Source organism: Sinocyclocheilus rhinocerous, unplaced genomic scaffold (assembly GCF_001515625.1).
Source record: "Sinocyclocheilus rhinocerous isolate Xijiao unplaced genomic scaffold, SAMN03320098_v1.1 scaffold153, whole genome shotgun sequence".
In the NCBI taxonomy this organism is placed as follows: domain Eukaryota; kingdom Metazoa; phylum Chordata; class Actinopteri; order Cypriniformes; family Cyprinidae; genus Sinocyclocheilus; species Sinocyclocheilus rhinocerous.
Genome location: NW_015660878.1, coordinates 4,817,364 through 4,831,326, shown reverse-complemented (window position 1 = coordinate 4,831,326; position 13,963 = coordinate 4,817,364). Strand labels below are relative to the sequence as shown.

The window sequence follows — 13,963 nt, the reverse complement described above, 5'->3', positions numbered from 1 at the left end:
GATAAATGTAGTTAGCAAAAATTTCAGAGATAGCTAGATAGACAGAAAGACAGAACATTTAAAATTATTGGTTAGAAGTATAATTTGACAAATTTTGCATGTTGTCAATTTAAATATTTTATTTTAGACTATTTAATGACTTTTCAATCAAATTTAAACAATAAATCATGAAATTCACAAAGCTGCATAAAGCTAAAATGTAACCAGTCAATGTAATATCAAACCATTATTTTGTCAAACAGATAATGTAATCAGGTTTATAAAAATATAACATTAAAAAAAAAAACATTTACATGTGACAACTTATTCTCCTGACACCTAGCAACGACCTCATTTTTGAAAATATTTCCATATATTTTTTTTTAACATTGAATGTTAAATGGTAGGAGCAGGGGTGCCCAATCTCGGTCCTGGAGGGCCGGTGTCCTGAAAAGTTTAGCTCCAACCCCAATTAAACACACCTGAACCAGCTAATCAAGCTCTTACTAGGCATACTAGAAACTTAAAGGCAGGTGTGTTGAGGCAAGTTGGAGCTAAACTCTGCAGGACACCGGCCCTCCAGGACCGAGCTTGGGCACCCCTGGTATACAGACAAATATAAACGTAGAATTTGACCTCCACTACAATAGATGGCGCTGTGCTCTTGGAGTTTTCCAAACTACATCTGATATACTAAGAAGAAAAATACACGCATGACCTGTGGGAAACACGATAGCGTTACTTAAGTTTTAATAAGGATTTTGACTTTCTAAACGTTGATTTAATGTAATAAGCATGATATAGGAGAAATACTCAACAGTTCGTGTGACACAAGTGCGCGCTGTCTTTCTGTAAGGCTTCAAAACAATAGTGGTTTGCATTTGACCTCCGTTTGCGAGGGTATTCTGAAAAAATATGTTTTGAATTTCATTTCAACAAAAACGTTTTTATCATGAATCTCAGCGTGACTCGCAAGTGTTGTAGTAGAGTTCGTTTGTTTCGGAATAAGGCGGCTGTCTACCATTGCAGAAGACTGTCAGATGGTCCCATCTCCTCTGATGACAGTCAGCCCAGCCCTGAGGAGAAGCCCAGGAGAACACGCAGAGCTCCGGGGAAAGCGGCTGTCCTTCTGTTCCCTGGCCAGGGCAGTCAGTTTGTCGGTATGGGAAAAGGACTCTTGAAGTATGGAAATGTCAAAGAGATGTTTGTTGTAGCTGAGAAGGTGCTTGGCTATGACTTGCTGTCTCTGTGCCTAAATGGACCCGAGAAAGATCTGATGAAGACTGTTCATTGCCAGCCAGCTGTGTTTGTCTGCTCACTGGCTGCCGTGGAAAGACTGAACCATGAAAATCCTGCTGTAAGTTATCCACAAGATCAGTCGACAGCTAATCTATTAGGATTTGCAGTGTCATGCATGTATGATTAATATCGCCCTGGTCAATATTAATGTCAAACTCATTGACCCCCATCTATAGGCTATTGAGAGCTGTGTGACTGCAGCAGGTTTCAGTGTTGGTGAATTTGCTGCTTTGGTCTTCTCTGGTGCAATGAACTTTGCTGAAGGTAAAACTTATTAAACATACAAAATTAGCTATTTGAATGGCATCTTTACAAGTGTGAAACATATCCAGATTACATTTGTCCCCAAAATCAAAAGAAATAATATATTTCCATAAAAATGGAATATAAAATAAATATTTCCATATTTTTTCATTTAGCTTTTTATTGTATATTTTATCAAATGTATTTTGCATGAAGTAAAAAATACCTATTTATTTTTTATTATTATGACAACTAAGCACATTTTACCCCTACGTTCTCATAATTTGTCAAGATATTTTAGTGTTATTGTTAACTAAACTCTAAAACAGACAATTACAAAGTAGTTTTTGTTAATTGAAGTAAAGCTGACATAAAACATAAATATTAGATGACAAACTTATGCTTAAACGTTTAAATGAAAATGTTGCCTTGGCAACTAACTGAAATAAAATAAGTTGGAATACTAAAATTACTAAAACTAAGGCACATATTCATTAAATTAAAGTTAAGGAGAATTAAAAAAGAATCAACATGACAAAAGCACATAACAAAATGGCTAAAACCTTAACCAAAATTATATATATATATATATATACACACACACACACACACATACGTATATTATTTTCATTATTTTAATTATTATTCCCATTATTCACAAACATAATTTTCATTACAACATTACAACTATTATTTTTATTCATTATTATAGCTTATAAATCAGCATAAATTAAAGGCGGTATCGTAAGTACCATCATGACGTATGAGTACATCATCATACATATTGTTTTTATCATCATAGTAATAAGACAGTAAGAAGCGTTGTAATAAAAATTATTTCACATTCCACAAAATCTTAGCATACCTAAAAGTAGTCGTCTTTTTTGTATGCAAAATATTGTTTTTCCATATTTTTTCATATTGAGGATTCACCCACATTAATTTATTCTAATGGTCCTGTTTTCTGCTCACAGCTTTGTTTGCAGTAAAGGTGAGGGCAGAGGCAATGCAGAAGGCCTCTGACCTCGTATCTAGTGGCATGTTGTCTGTGATTGGCCGACCTCAAGCCAACTACAAATACGCCTGCGTCCAAGCTAGAGAGCACTGTTTGTCTCTCGGTATCCAAGAGCCTGTGTGTGCCATTGCCAACTACCTTTTTCCAGATGGCAGAGTAATAGCTGGCCACAAAGAGGTAAGATCCATCGTTTGGAATCGATGCAAAGAGCATTATTCATGAGAAATATTTTAGGTGTATTGTTATAGCTATTGAACTTTGCCGATTCATTTACAAAAAGGCCAGAAATGTGCTTTAAAAAAAGTATGTTTTGATTTTATGTTTTGAAGTCCTGACTGTTGAGCCCTGCTGTGCTTTTAACAATCACTCTCTCACACAGGCTTTGGATTTCCTTCAAAACCATTCCAGAGAGCTGAACTTCACGAGAACGCGACTACTGCTGGTTAGCGGAGCCTTTCACACCGCACTGATGGAGCCAGCGGTCGAGCCTCTGAGAGACGTCCTCCGAAAGATAGAGGTACGGCGGCCAGAGATCTCTGTGCACTCCAATGTGGACGGCAAGTGTTACATGCATGACAAGCATGTATGCAGTCAGCTGGCCAAACAGCTGGTGTCTCCGGTGAAATGGGAGCAGACGCTGCATGAGATTTATGAAAGCAAATACGCCTGCGTCCAAGCTAGAGAGCACTGTTTGTCTCTCGGTATCCAAGAGCCTGTGTGTGCCATTGCCAACTACCTTTTTCCAGATGGCAGAGTAATAGCTGGCCACAAAGAGGTAAGATCCATCGTTTGGAATCGATGCAAAGAGCATTATTCATGAGAAATATTTTAGGTGTATTGTTATAGCTATTGAACTTTGCCGATTCATTTACAAAAAGGCCAGAAATGTGCTTTAAAAAAAGTATGTTTTGATTTTATGTTTTGAAGTCCTGACTGTTGAGCCCTGCTGTGCTTTTAACAATCACTCTCTCACACAGGCTTTGGATTTCCTTCAAAACCATTCCAGAGAGCTGAACTTCACGAGAACGCGACTACTGCTGGTTAGCGGAGCCTTTCACACCGCACTGATGGAGCCAGCGGTCGAGCCTCTGAGAGACGTCCTCCGAAAGATAGAGGTACGGCGGCCAGAGATCTCTGTGCACTCCAATGTGGACGGCAAGCGTTACATGCATGACAAGCATGTATGCAGTCAGCTGGCCAAACAGCTGGTGTCTCCGGTGAAATGGGAGCAGACGCTGCATGAGATTTATGAAAGAGCCCAGGGGCAGGAGTTTCCTCACACCTATGAGGTGGGACCTGGAAGACAATTGGGCTCAACGCTACAGAAGTGCAACATGAAAGCCTTTAAGAACTATACGAATGTAGATGTTGTATTGCCATAGGACTGATGTGCTGTAAAACATGTTACATTTGGTTTTCTTCTTTCAGATAAATACAAAAAAGCCAAACCCTTTGTTTTCTTTTTAAAAATTTTATTGCGCTTGTCGGTTTGGAAAGTCCAGCTTCCTTTAGTAGTGCAGAAATGCTTTTAGAGGAAGAGGTAACAATTCATTGGCCCAATTATCCAGCAATAGACCCAAAACACACACAAAAAAAACATCTTTGACTTGCAAAATCCTGCACATATATTAACTTATATATGTGAACCAGCACTTCGTTCAAATCAGTTATAAAAGAGAATTTAAAATAAGCAGTCAAAAAAATAATAATAATAAAAATCAGCCTTGGTTACATTTGAGCCAAAGACCAGCTCTTGACCCCCTCAATGTCACATTCAGCCTTCATATTCATTCCAAGTTATTAGGAAGATAGACACAGTGACCAGAAGTAAAGCAGACGCAAGTATGCATGTGGTCCTGCGAGACCAGTCAGAAACGTGCAAGTTGGATACCTGAGAAAAGATCACAAAAAATATAAGTTAAATTGGTTTATACCAGAGTTTCACTTAAATACCAGGGTTGCCACTGTCAAACCTGACCTGAAAATATCAAGAATATCTTATTGTAAATTTTTAAGCTTAAAGAAATGCATTGAAATTAACAAAACCCTTAACAATCTTTAACATTTCTGTAGTAAATGTATTTTTTTATAATTATTCAAAGCTCTACAGTATGTATGTGGCTAGAAATTGTGCTTTTGTGCAATTATTCTTTAAAAAATCTGTAAAAATTGACAGAAAAATGATAGAAATACATTAAAAACTGTGGGAACCCTCAAATACTGACTTTACACTAATGTTCAAAGGTTCTTTCAGTTTTTGAAAGAAATGAATACTTTTATTCAGCAAGGACCTATTAAATTGATCAAAAGTGACAGTAGAGCCATTTAAAATAATATTCAATTTCAAATAAATGCTGTTCTTTGGAACTTTCTATTCATTAAATAATTCAAAAAATATATATATGTTGTGGTTTCCACAAAAATATTAAGCAACTATTTACAATATTGATAAAAAGAAGTTATTTTAAATTATACTAATATTTCACAGTATTACTGTTTGTGTATTTTTGGTCAAATAAATGCAGCCTTGCTGAACATTTTACCCAAGATTCATATATATTTACAGACACAAAATAAATATTGTCCATACCAAGGCTGCCCACTTCTTGGCCTCCTGACAGCCGTTTTGAAGCTGTGGAACAAGCCAGGATGTCCTCAACATTGGCATCATTTTGGACCCCCAGACATTGTTGAAGATCCTGCTTAAGACAGTTTCATTATTATAAATGCATGAATAGATATTAAACCACACTTAATTCTTTCGTATTTTTCAGTATCTTCATTTGAAACATCTTAAAGGGATAGTTCACCCAAAAATGAAAATGACCCTCCCATAGACAGCAATGTGATTACCACGATCAAGGTCCAGAAACGTCAAAGAGATCGGTAAAATAATCCATGTGACATCAGGGGTTCAACCGTAATTTTATGAAGCTACGAGAATACTTTTTGTGCACGTTTCTGGACCTTGATCGTGGTAATCACATTGCTGTCTATGGGAGGGTCAGAGAGCTCTCAGAATTCATCTTAATTTGTGTTCCGAAGATGAACGGAGGTTTTACGGGTTTAGATCGACATGAGGGTGAGTAATTAATGACAGAATTTTCATTTTTGGGTGAACTAACCCTTTAAATGCTCTCAACTCACCCAGAGAACGCTCTCCTGGTTAGGACATAAGGATAAATCCCAAAATTCAGGGGCTGCCATTGGAGGGGCAGTTGTTCACGCCATTTGTAGTCCAATTCATCCCCTATCAGAGCCAGCTGTCGTCCAATACGCTGGGAAACTCTGCTATTCAGACCAAAAAAAGACTCGTGTGTAAAATACTGTATTGTATTTTACGATATAACATTTCTGAACAAATATTTACCTCATATCGATGGTACAGTGAATGTTGTGGTCTACCTCACCAGGTCCAGCCTGGAGGGATGTGGCGTTTTTTCGCTGTTTCGTTTCTTCCACCATTGTGTTCTGAAAGGTGTGCGATCATGTTTATGAAACCAATTCAACCATCTCTTGCATCACATATAACCATGCATTTGCCTAAACTCAATGTTCTATTTCCTTTCTCTGCTGCGGTTCTTTATTTTGTTTGTGTGGAGGAAGAGGACTTTGTTATTGCGTCCTGCCCTTTGTGGTCTCACGTGACCTGATCCTGTAGCTATTGCTTTCAACGAGCTACTATCACTCTGTAAACACAAAGGCCATGTGACCTGAGGACACTGGGTGTGTCTTTGTCTGTTGCTGCCATAGAACATGACATCATTGCCCATACAATCAAGTTTCGAAAAACACCTGCAGCCATAAACACAACTTCCTGTAATACTAGAGGACTCTGGTCTCTGTGGTAATAAAAAATGGAAGGGCGCAGACATGCACAGTTCACAAAGCACCATAAAGCTGACTCAGTCCTTTGGCCTTACTTTCGCTATTTGATGTTATGAAAGAGCATGTGATTATTTATAGTATAAATAGTCAACACATTTATCATTTATGAGGGTCTAGTATGAGACAAACAAACGTGTTTTCATTCTCCTTCATGTGACTGTTGAAAACATCAGGTGTGATGCAAATGCTCATTCAAATCAGCCAAACTGCTCAAAGCCGAACAAACTGCATCTTTTTGTTTTGAACAGGTACATTGTTTACCGACATAAAACCTAAAACGGAATGTGAATATTCTTTTTTGTGTAATAATACAGACTATTATATGAAAATAAACTGTGACGCAGAATTTTTTTGGAGACCTCGTCATCATTCTAAGACCAGGAAAACATCAAAAATCATTTGAAAAAATCTTAATTTCTGACTTTTACATTTGTAAAAGCTTTCTTTACCTCTTAATATGAACTTAAATATTAGAACTTTTTTTTTAATTTAAATATAAGTCAATCTTGAGATAGCTACAAAGTACTAGGTTGTATCCTCAGGCATGCTGCTGAATATTTTTGAGATATAATTTTAATATATTAATATTTGTATGTTTTTAACAGTAAGTTGTCAGCAGTCAACATGTTCCCATTTGGCTTGATAACAAAGGACAGGTGCATAATGGAAAACAAAAGCCAAGATCATACCTTGTTTGTAGATTAAAATGGACGCCGCCCTGCAACATTTCAAGATATAATGTTAATACAAGGAACATTTTTTGTTGTTGGTATTATTTGTAATATAAAACTAATAATAAATATTTTCTCAGACTTACAGCAGCGTCCTCTAATCTCGGTCTCTTCCTGTGATGTGTCTCAGTACAGTGATCACCTGCAGCTTTACACTCAGGAAGCAGCTATGGGTGTCACTGTCATTTCTGGCCAACAGAGGACACTAAAGGGTCTGATATCACTGCATTCATTCATTTAAACACAGATCTGGACCATTTAGATGCATGAGCTCATGTTGTAATTCAGTCTGCAGGGCCAAAAAGCAGACAGAGGATCTGGACCTTTCTTACATTTCAAAACCCCAATGGCTTCCATCTCCTTTCTATATGTGGTAAGTATTGAGTTGTGTGTCGTCGTACTTCTTATGACTTATTTATTCATCTGCAGGCCAGTTAACTTGCTTTATGGCTTTTGCTTTGCACCTAAATTACAATTTCCCTTCTTGTCCTTTTACTTTTGCTTTGAACCCCAGCCACTTTGCTGCCAGTGGACCTTAATGTTCACAACGCCACCTGGCCGTTTTGCTGATAAATACAATTAATTCATATATTCTTGTTCTCTCTCTCTCTCTATAGAGAGTTTGTAAATTGTATGTAAATATATTTACTGTACGTGTGTGTGTGTGTGTATAATGGCAGACTGTTACGTGTAAATGTACATTTAAAGAAACCACTAAATGGTCTTGACACATATAGGCCTACTCATTTTTTTATACTACCATTATTTTGGAATAATAGTATTTTATTATCTAAACAAGTATATGAATTACATAAAAATATTACCTTAATGAGGTGTATCCTGGGGTGATTTTTAAACCGTATTGTAAGAGTTAAGTTCACACGTATGCTTCACTCTTGTTGACTGGTTTTCCTTCATTGTCTGCTGCAGTGCATCTATCAAAAATGTATTCACAATTTTACATTGCTTTCTGAAGACATTCAGACTACACTATTCATTTATGTATATTTTCCAAGTATATCAGAACCTGAAATTAAAAATATTGATTTATTTATTTCCTTCCTTTCGTGATCTTGACGACTTTTTTTATGAAAACAATTTGAGGCTTTTATTTTGAAATGTACAAACCGGAAGTGCAGTTGAGCAGTGGCTTCACACCGTTATGGACCACAGTGGTAAGGAGGGAAATTTATAGTGTTCATTCGCAGGTTTATTTTACCCAAAACATGTTTCTTGTAACCACAACATATCTGCGCTGGGTTTTTACACATGTTTGCATATAGATAATCGAGCTACGTTAGGAATGTGCCTAGTTAAAGACCTTTTCCTACATCACTATCGGTTATGGCCTCTTATGTCAATGTTGCGTTAATCTCCCCATTAGATCCAGTTTGTTCAATCTCTGAAGAAAGTCTCCAGCATATTGTAAATAAAAACACAATTATGTTAAAGCGTGCATTCCTCTGGGTTGTTAAATATAACATAATTATGTGTGCGCGCTGTATTTTGCCTGTTGCCATACTGCTTTACTGCTTATATGAGATCGTTCACACTAGTATCAGTATCAACCTCACATCAAAATCAAGTCTTATTTTATTTACGCAAAAATGTTTTATCGTTTATGTAAGTATAATGCCCACGAATCGATACAGGCTTTTTCTATAGCTCTACTCAGATAAGCCAGTTTGTTAATCAAAACGTTCACTGATTCTGCATTAATATCTAATGAACGTCAAAATAAACTATTAATTTGTCCTTTTTTTCCATGCAGACAATGATATGCAGGGTACGGACGGGCCGTTAGGTGGTCCTGATGTCAGGAGGAGGATCCCAATCAAACTTCTTCCCAAACAGGCCAGGAATAAACCTGCCCCTCGACCCCAAAGACTAGCGGGACGGTTACCACCCAAAGCCCATTCTGCAGAAGAAGGTATTGTGTCTATATATTTCATTTCAAATTAGTTCATATATTGCATTTTACACAAGCATATGATTAGATATTATGATGCACTGCAAATGGGGCTTGTTTTCTGATCTGTCTTTCTGCTAGAAGGGTTTAACTTCAAGCAGGAGGACAGATTTGATTGTGGCGTGAAAGCTGGAGACGCTTTTGCGAGCCAGCGTCGCTTCCCACAGCAGCTGTACTGGGATTACAAGGTAAAGGCTGCATTGTATAAGTGTAATTTACCCACCTCTCAGATGCTCGTGTTTAAAGTGTTGTGAACACTCTTTGTCTCTCTATCTCTTTTTTTTTCTAGCTAAATTTGATCGGTGAAAAAGATGAGACACCTGTTCATTGCTGTGACAAATGTGGACTGCCAATTAAGTCATACGGCCGTATGGTGAGAATAGTTGATGTGTATAATGGATGCATACAACCTGCAAGTCACAGCTTTTTGGTGACATGAATTAATACTGCCATGACTTCATTAATTCATTTCTTTGCAGATTCCATGTAAGCATGTTTTCTGCTACGAGTGTGCATTGCATCATGAAAGAAAGGGTGATAAGATGTGTCCAGGGTAAGCAAAATGAGCAGCTTGTGCCTCTAAAATTCAAACTTTTACCAACATTCTACACTATAATAGAGAATGCTTCATAGCTTCATGCAGATATATGACTGGGTGATACACACTACTATTCAAAAGTTTGGGGTTGAGATGTTCTTTAATGAAATGAATGCTTTTATTCAGCAAGGATGCAATTTAATTGATCAGAAGTGACACTTAAGGCATTTAAAATATTACAGAAGATTTCTATTTCAAATAAGTGCTGCACTTTTGAACCTTCTATTGATCGAAGAATCCTGCTGTACAGCTGTTTTCAAAACTGATAAGAAATGTTTGTTGAGCACCAAATCAACATTTTAGAAGACTGAATACTGAAGTAATGGCTTATGAAAATTCAGCTTTGCCAACACAGAAATGTATTACATTTTAAAATATATTAAAATAAAAAGTAATTATTTAATTACTTTAGTCATATTTCACAATATGACTGTTTTTACTGTATTTTTAATCAAATAAATGCAAAAATAAGAAATCAGGAAGGGGGCCAACACTTTTTCACACCACTGTATATATATTTATATATATAGATGGATAGTGTTATTCTCCCTTTATTCAAAAAAGTTAAAAGTGGCAACTTTTACCTTTTTTGAATAAAGGGAGAATAACAGTGTGCAGATCTTTTTTCTATTATTTGATGTACCCTTTGATCTTGCACCTGGCCAAGGCATTTTTGGATGTGCGTACTTTGACCACTTCTATATATTGATGGAATTAATGTTCCAATAAGGAATCAATAAGGTTTTTAACCCAAGCAAATTCAAAATGTTTTATGCAAGTAGACAATTGCAAAATAAAGTTGAAATCTAGTCTTCCACAATGAAAATTATATTTCAATTATAGTAATTGTCATTTACACGTACCAATGTAACAATGCATATTCATCAAAAGTAATATTTGTCTATATATATTTTGTATTCAAAACTGAAATACCATAAAATACCACTCATAAAATTTGTGTCATCCTGCAATAAAAAAGCTGAATCATTGTTACGAATTGATTACGTGGGAAATATTTAATATATTGTCCAGCCCTAGTTTGTACTAATATGCATAGTGTTTTACTGATGTTGCTTCTACATATGTCCTCTCTGTTCCCAGCCTAAACATGTACAGCTGTACAGACCCGGTCCAGCGGATTGAACAGTGCCAGCGTGGCTCTCTCTACATGTGTAGTATCGTTCAGGGTTGCAAACGCACCTATCTGTCCCAGAGAGACCTGCAGGCTCACATCAACCACCGGCACATGCGGTCCGGCAAGAGCTCCAGCAGCCGCTCTGATTCTCTCCACCTTCCTCCAGCCTCGGAGGTGACCGACCGCTTCCGTGTGCCCCCACCTCACCTGCCCAAACCCCATGTGCTCATCCCTCCTCCTCTGGCTCATCCAGGACACGACCCCTACAGCCAGCCTCCCTCTGCCTCCCACGATGACCTCCGACCTCCGCAAAGCCAACCACCCGGAGACATGGGACCATCCCGCTCTCTCGCTCAGGAGACCTTCCGGATCTCGACCGTCACCACGCGGAAGCACAGCAACCTCATCACGGTTCCCATCCAGGACGATTCCGCGAGCTCTGGACCATCCCGCGACCCCCTCCCCCAGCCTGGCAATGCTCCGCCCCCTCACCATCACCCCGGAGACTATCCAGGTCAGCCTGTTGTGACCCATCCACATCACATGATGGCGCCACCTCAGCAGCACTACGGCCCCCCGCCGCCCCCCCCCCCCATCAGTCATCCCATGCCGCACCCGGGACAGGGCTCAAACACACCTCACATGGTTTTCAATCAGGCCCCTCCGCCGCTGTCATCCGTTCCCCCTCCCATCACCCCACCTCCCGGACACCTCATTGGTCAGATGCCCCCGTTTATGAACCATCCTCCTCCAGGGCCGCCCCCTCAGCACGGAGGTCCCCCTGTCAGTGCCCCGCCTCCCCACCATTACAACCCCCAGTTTCCCGAGGACAAGAGCACACTCAGCCCACCGTTCAACCAGCCCGGGGGCTTGAGTCCAGGAATGTGGCCAGCGCCCAGGGGTCCTCCTCCTCGAATGCAGGGTCCCCCTCCACAGGGACAGATGCCAGGGCCGCATCACCCCGATCAGGGCCGCTACAGACCGTATTACAAATAACGGCTTTTTTTTTTTTTTGCTAAATAAAGTGATTTAGTATGTAAACCTGGCAGGGATTCGAATGGATATTTTATAGTCTAAAACTATTTACTTTATAGTAAAGATCAGTACTGAATGGTGTGTTAAATCTTGTTGTCGTCAGATATTCAAACATTTACTTTTTAATAATTCAGCCCATACATGCTGCATTTTAGGGGCTTTTGTTGATTGTTGAATGTGTTGTTTCTTGAATGTAATCAAAATTAAATGTACAAATTAAATGTGTTTTATTGCATTCTTTATCTAGTATCATCTAGTGTCTTAAATCTTACTTTTTTTATGAATAACTGACAAAAAAGTCTGTCTTAAGTTTCAGTCTTAAGTATTTTTTGAGTGGTTCATAAAGCTTGTCTGAAAAAAAAATATATATATATATATATATATATATATTAGGGCTGTCAGTTTAATGCGTTAACTTAATTGGTTATGAAAAAATAATGCGATTAAAATATTTTAACGCAGTTAACGCGCTGGCCCTGCTCCCAGACCTGTACATCATCTTACATTTCATATAGTTGACAAATATGATGCAGGGCAACAACTCCATTAATGCAGTTATGCCCTAAAATTCAAGATATTGTTTAAAAAAATGCCCCTGTATGAGTTTCTGTCTCGTATATCATATGATATAAATATGGGACAGAAACTCATACGGGGAGCAGCAGAGAGCAGTATCATGTGAAGTGATGATGAGTGATGATTTTGTCCCGAATATAACAAGTTTGATTGTGATTTTATACAACAGTTCAGTAAATAAGTTGATATTGTGTTATATTTTAAACACAATATGTGTTTTTGCTCAATTTTGCAGAGAACAAATTACCTTTAAAGCCATAGCAGAATTGTTGCGTGTCTCCAAGCAACACAGCGGTGTTTAGTTTCTGAATGAATCTGCATTTTGAAGGAATCCTGTGAATCAATGATTCAAAGGCCCATTCATAAACACAGCAATTTACTTCATTCCTGAATGAATCAGCCGTTTGAACGAATCGAATGAAGACATTTACCGCCACCTGCTGGCAGGTTTAGTTTCTTGTTTAGAGTATCATTTCATAATAATAATAATCATAATAACATTAAAGGAATAGTTCACCCAAAAAATTTAAATTCTGTTATCATTCACTCACCCTCATGTCCTTTCAAACCTTTCTTTTGTGGAACATAAAAGAAGGTATTTTGAAGACTGTTGGTAACAGCAGTTTTAGTAATGACTTTCATTGTATGAACAAAAAATACTGAGATGTTTCTTAAATTATCTTCTTTTATGTTCCATAGTTTATGTTAGGCCGTTGTGGCCTAAATGTTTATGTGTAATACATTTTATGTTGAATCAAATAAAATATTTCTTTCTAAAGCAACAATTTATAATGTCTACTTGATACTTTCTCATTTAACACAAAAATAGCTTTAAATAATTTAAAATAACTTTTGTGGGTATTTTCATAGTCAAATTTATTTTGCGATTAATTAATCAACACATCATGTAATTAATTAGATTGAAAATTTTAATCGGCTGATATATATATAATTTATTTTAATATATCATTGGTAATTATGTCTAAAATGTATTCTTTTTCCAGTCTTAATTGGCTGTTTGAAATTTTTGTAAAACCTTTATGTATCTCATTATAATACTTCCCATATTCGCCATTTAAATATACAATTAAATTTTTTGTATACAAAATAAAAGGCAGGTAATATGTAGTTCTTTTAGTTTTATTCTATTCAATTTGTTTTACGGATGCATTCATTATAAAATCACCAGTATTTACATGCTTGGATTGTTTTGTTGTTTCAAAATATATAAAAATACATAGTGCAGTAAATAACATACATTAATACATACATAAATTTAATATTGACAAGTAGGTCTGTCCAAAACACTCCACAGAGAGAGGAAATTGGTTCTGAATTATTCAACTTTACAAAAAAACTAATCTAATCCAACATAAATAAATATACAAATCTAATAAGTAACGTGTGTGGCATACATTTTTGTTGGGATGGCGTGGACTCCACAGGAAAAAGAGCAGACATTTGATTTATCAATCCGAAAAATCAAATAAGTAAA

At 37.3% G+C, this 13,963-nt stretch overlaps 2 protein-coding genes across 3 annotated transcripts; both read left to right on the top strand.

The window, feature by feature from the left end:
- Window positions 1–555: 555 nt before the first annotated feature.
- Window positions 556–3,938, top strand: LOC107725637 (malonyl-CoA-acyl carrier protein transacylase, mitochondrial-like). Its single transcript, XM_016534975.1, has 4 exons — window positions 556–1,336; window positions 1,455–1,542; window positions 2,496–2,713; window positions 3,514–3,938. The coding sequence occupies exons 1-4, from the start codon at window positions 932–934 to the stop codon at window positions 3,916–3,918; spliced, it is 1,116 nt and encodes a 371-aa protein (XP_016390461.1). The 5' UTR covers window positions 556–931; the 3' UTR covers window positions 3,919–3,938.
- Window positions 3,939–8,260: 4,322 nt separating this feature from the next.
- On the top strand, window positions 8,261–12,037 carry LOC107725636 (E3 ubiquitin-protein ligase Hakai-like). Of its 2 annotated transcripts, none has more exons than XM_016534974.1 (6): window positions 8,261–8,330; window positions 8,927–9,085; window positions 9,209–9,312; window positions 9,414–9,497; window positions 9,604–9,677; window positions 10,824–12,037. In XM_016534974.1, exons 1-6 carry the CDS (start codon window positions 8,318–8,320, stop codon window positions 11,851–11,853), a joined length of 1,464 nt encoding a protein of 487 aa, XP_016390460.1. In that variant the 5' UTR covers window positions 8,261–8,317; the 3' UTR covers window positions 11,854–12,037. The 2 variants fall into 2 exon arrangements, with proteins under 2 accessions (XP_016390460.1, XP_016390459.1); XM_016534973.1 differs by having other exon boundaries at window positions 9,206–9,312.
- Window positions 12,038–13,963: the final 1,926 nt, after the last annotated feature.

What these genes read in the sequence shown, in the direction of transcription:
- LOC107725636 (XM_016534973.1), top strand. An exon ending in TTAAGTCATACGGCCGTATG is followed by an intron (nt 9,498 to 9,603) that starts GTGAGAATAGTT and finishes ATTTCTTTGCAG; the next exon opens with ATTCCATGTAAGCATGTTTT. An exon ending in GGTGATAAGATGTGTCCAGG is followed by an intron (nt 9,678 to 10,823) that starts GTAAGCAAAATG and finishes CTCTGTTCCCAG; the next exon opens with CCTAAACATGTACAGCTGTA.
- LOC107725637 (XM_016534975.1), top strand. Translation starts at nt 932, where the DNA reads ATGAATCTCAGCGTGACTCGCAAGTGTTGTAGTAGAGTTCGTTTGTTT. An exon ending in TGAACCATGAAAATCCTGCT is followed by an intron (nt 1,337 to 1,454) that starts GTAAGTTATCCA and finishes CCCCATCTATAG; the next exon opens with GCTATTGAGAGCTGTGTGAC. An exon ending in TGCAATGAACTTTGCTGAAG is followed by an intron (nt 1,543 to 2,495) that starts GTAAAACTTATT and finishes TTCTGCTCACAG; the next exon opens with CTTTGTTTGCAGTAAAGGTG.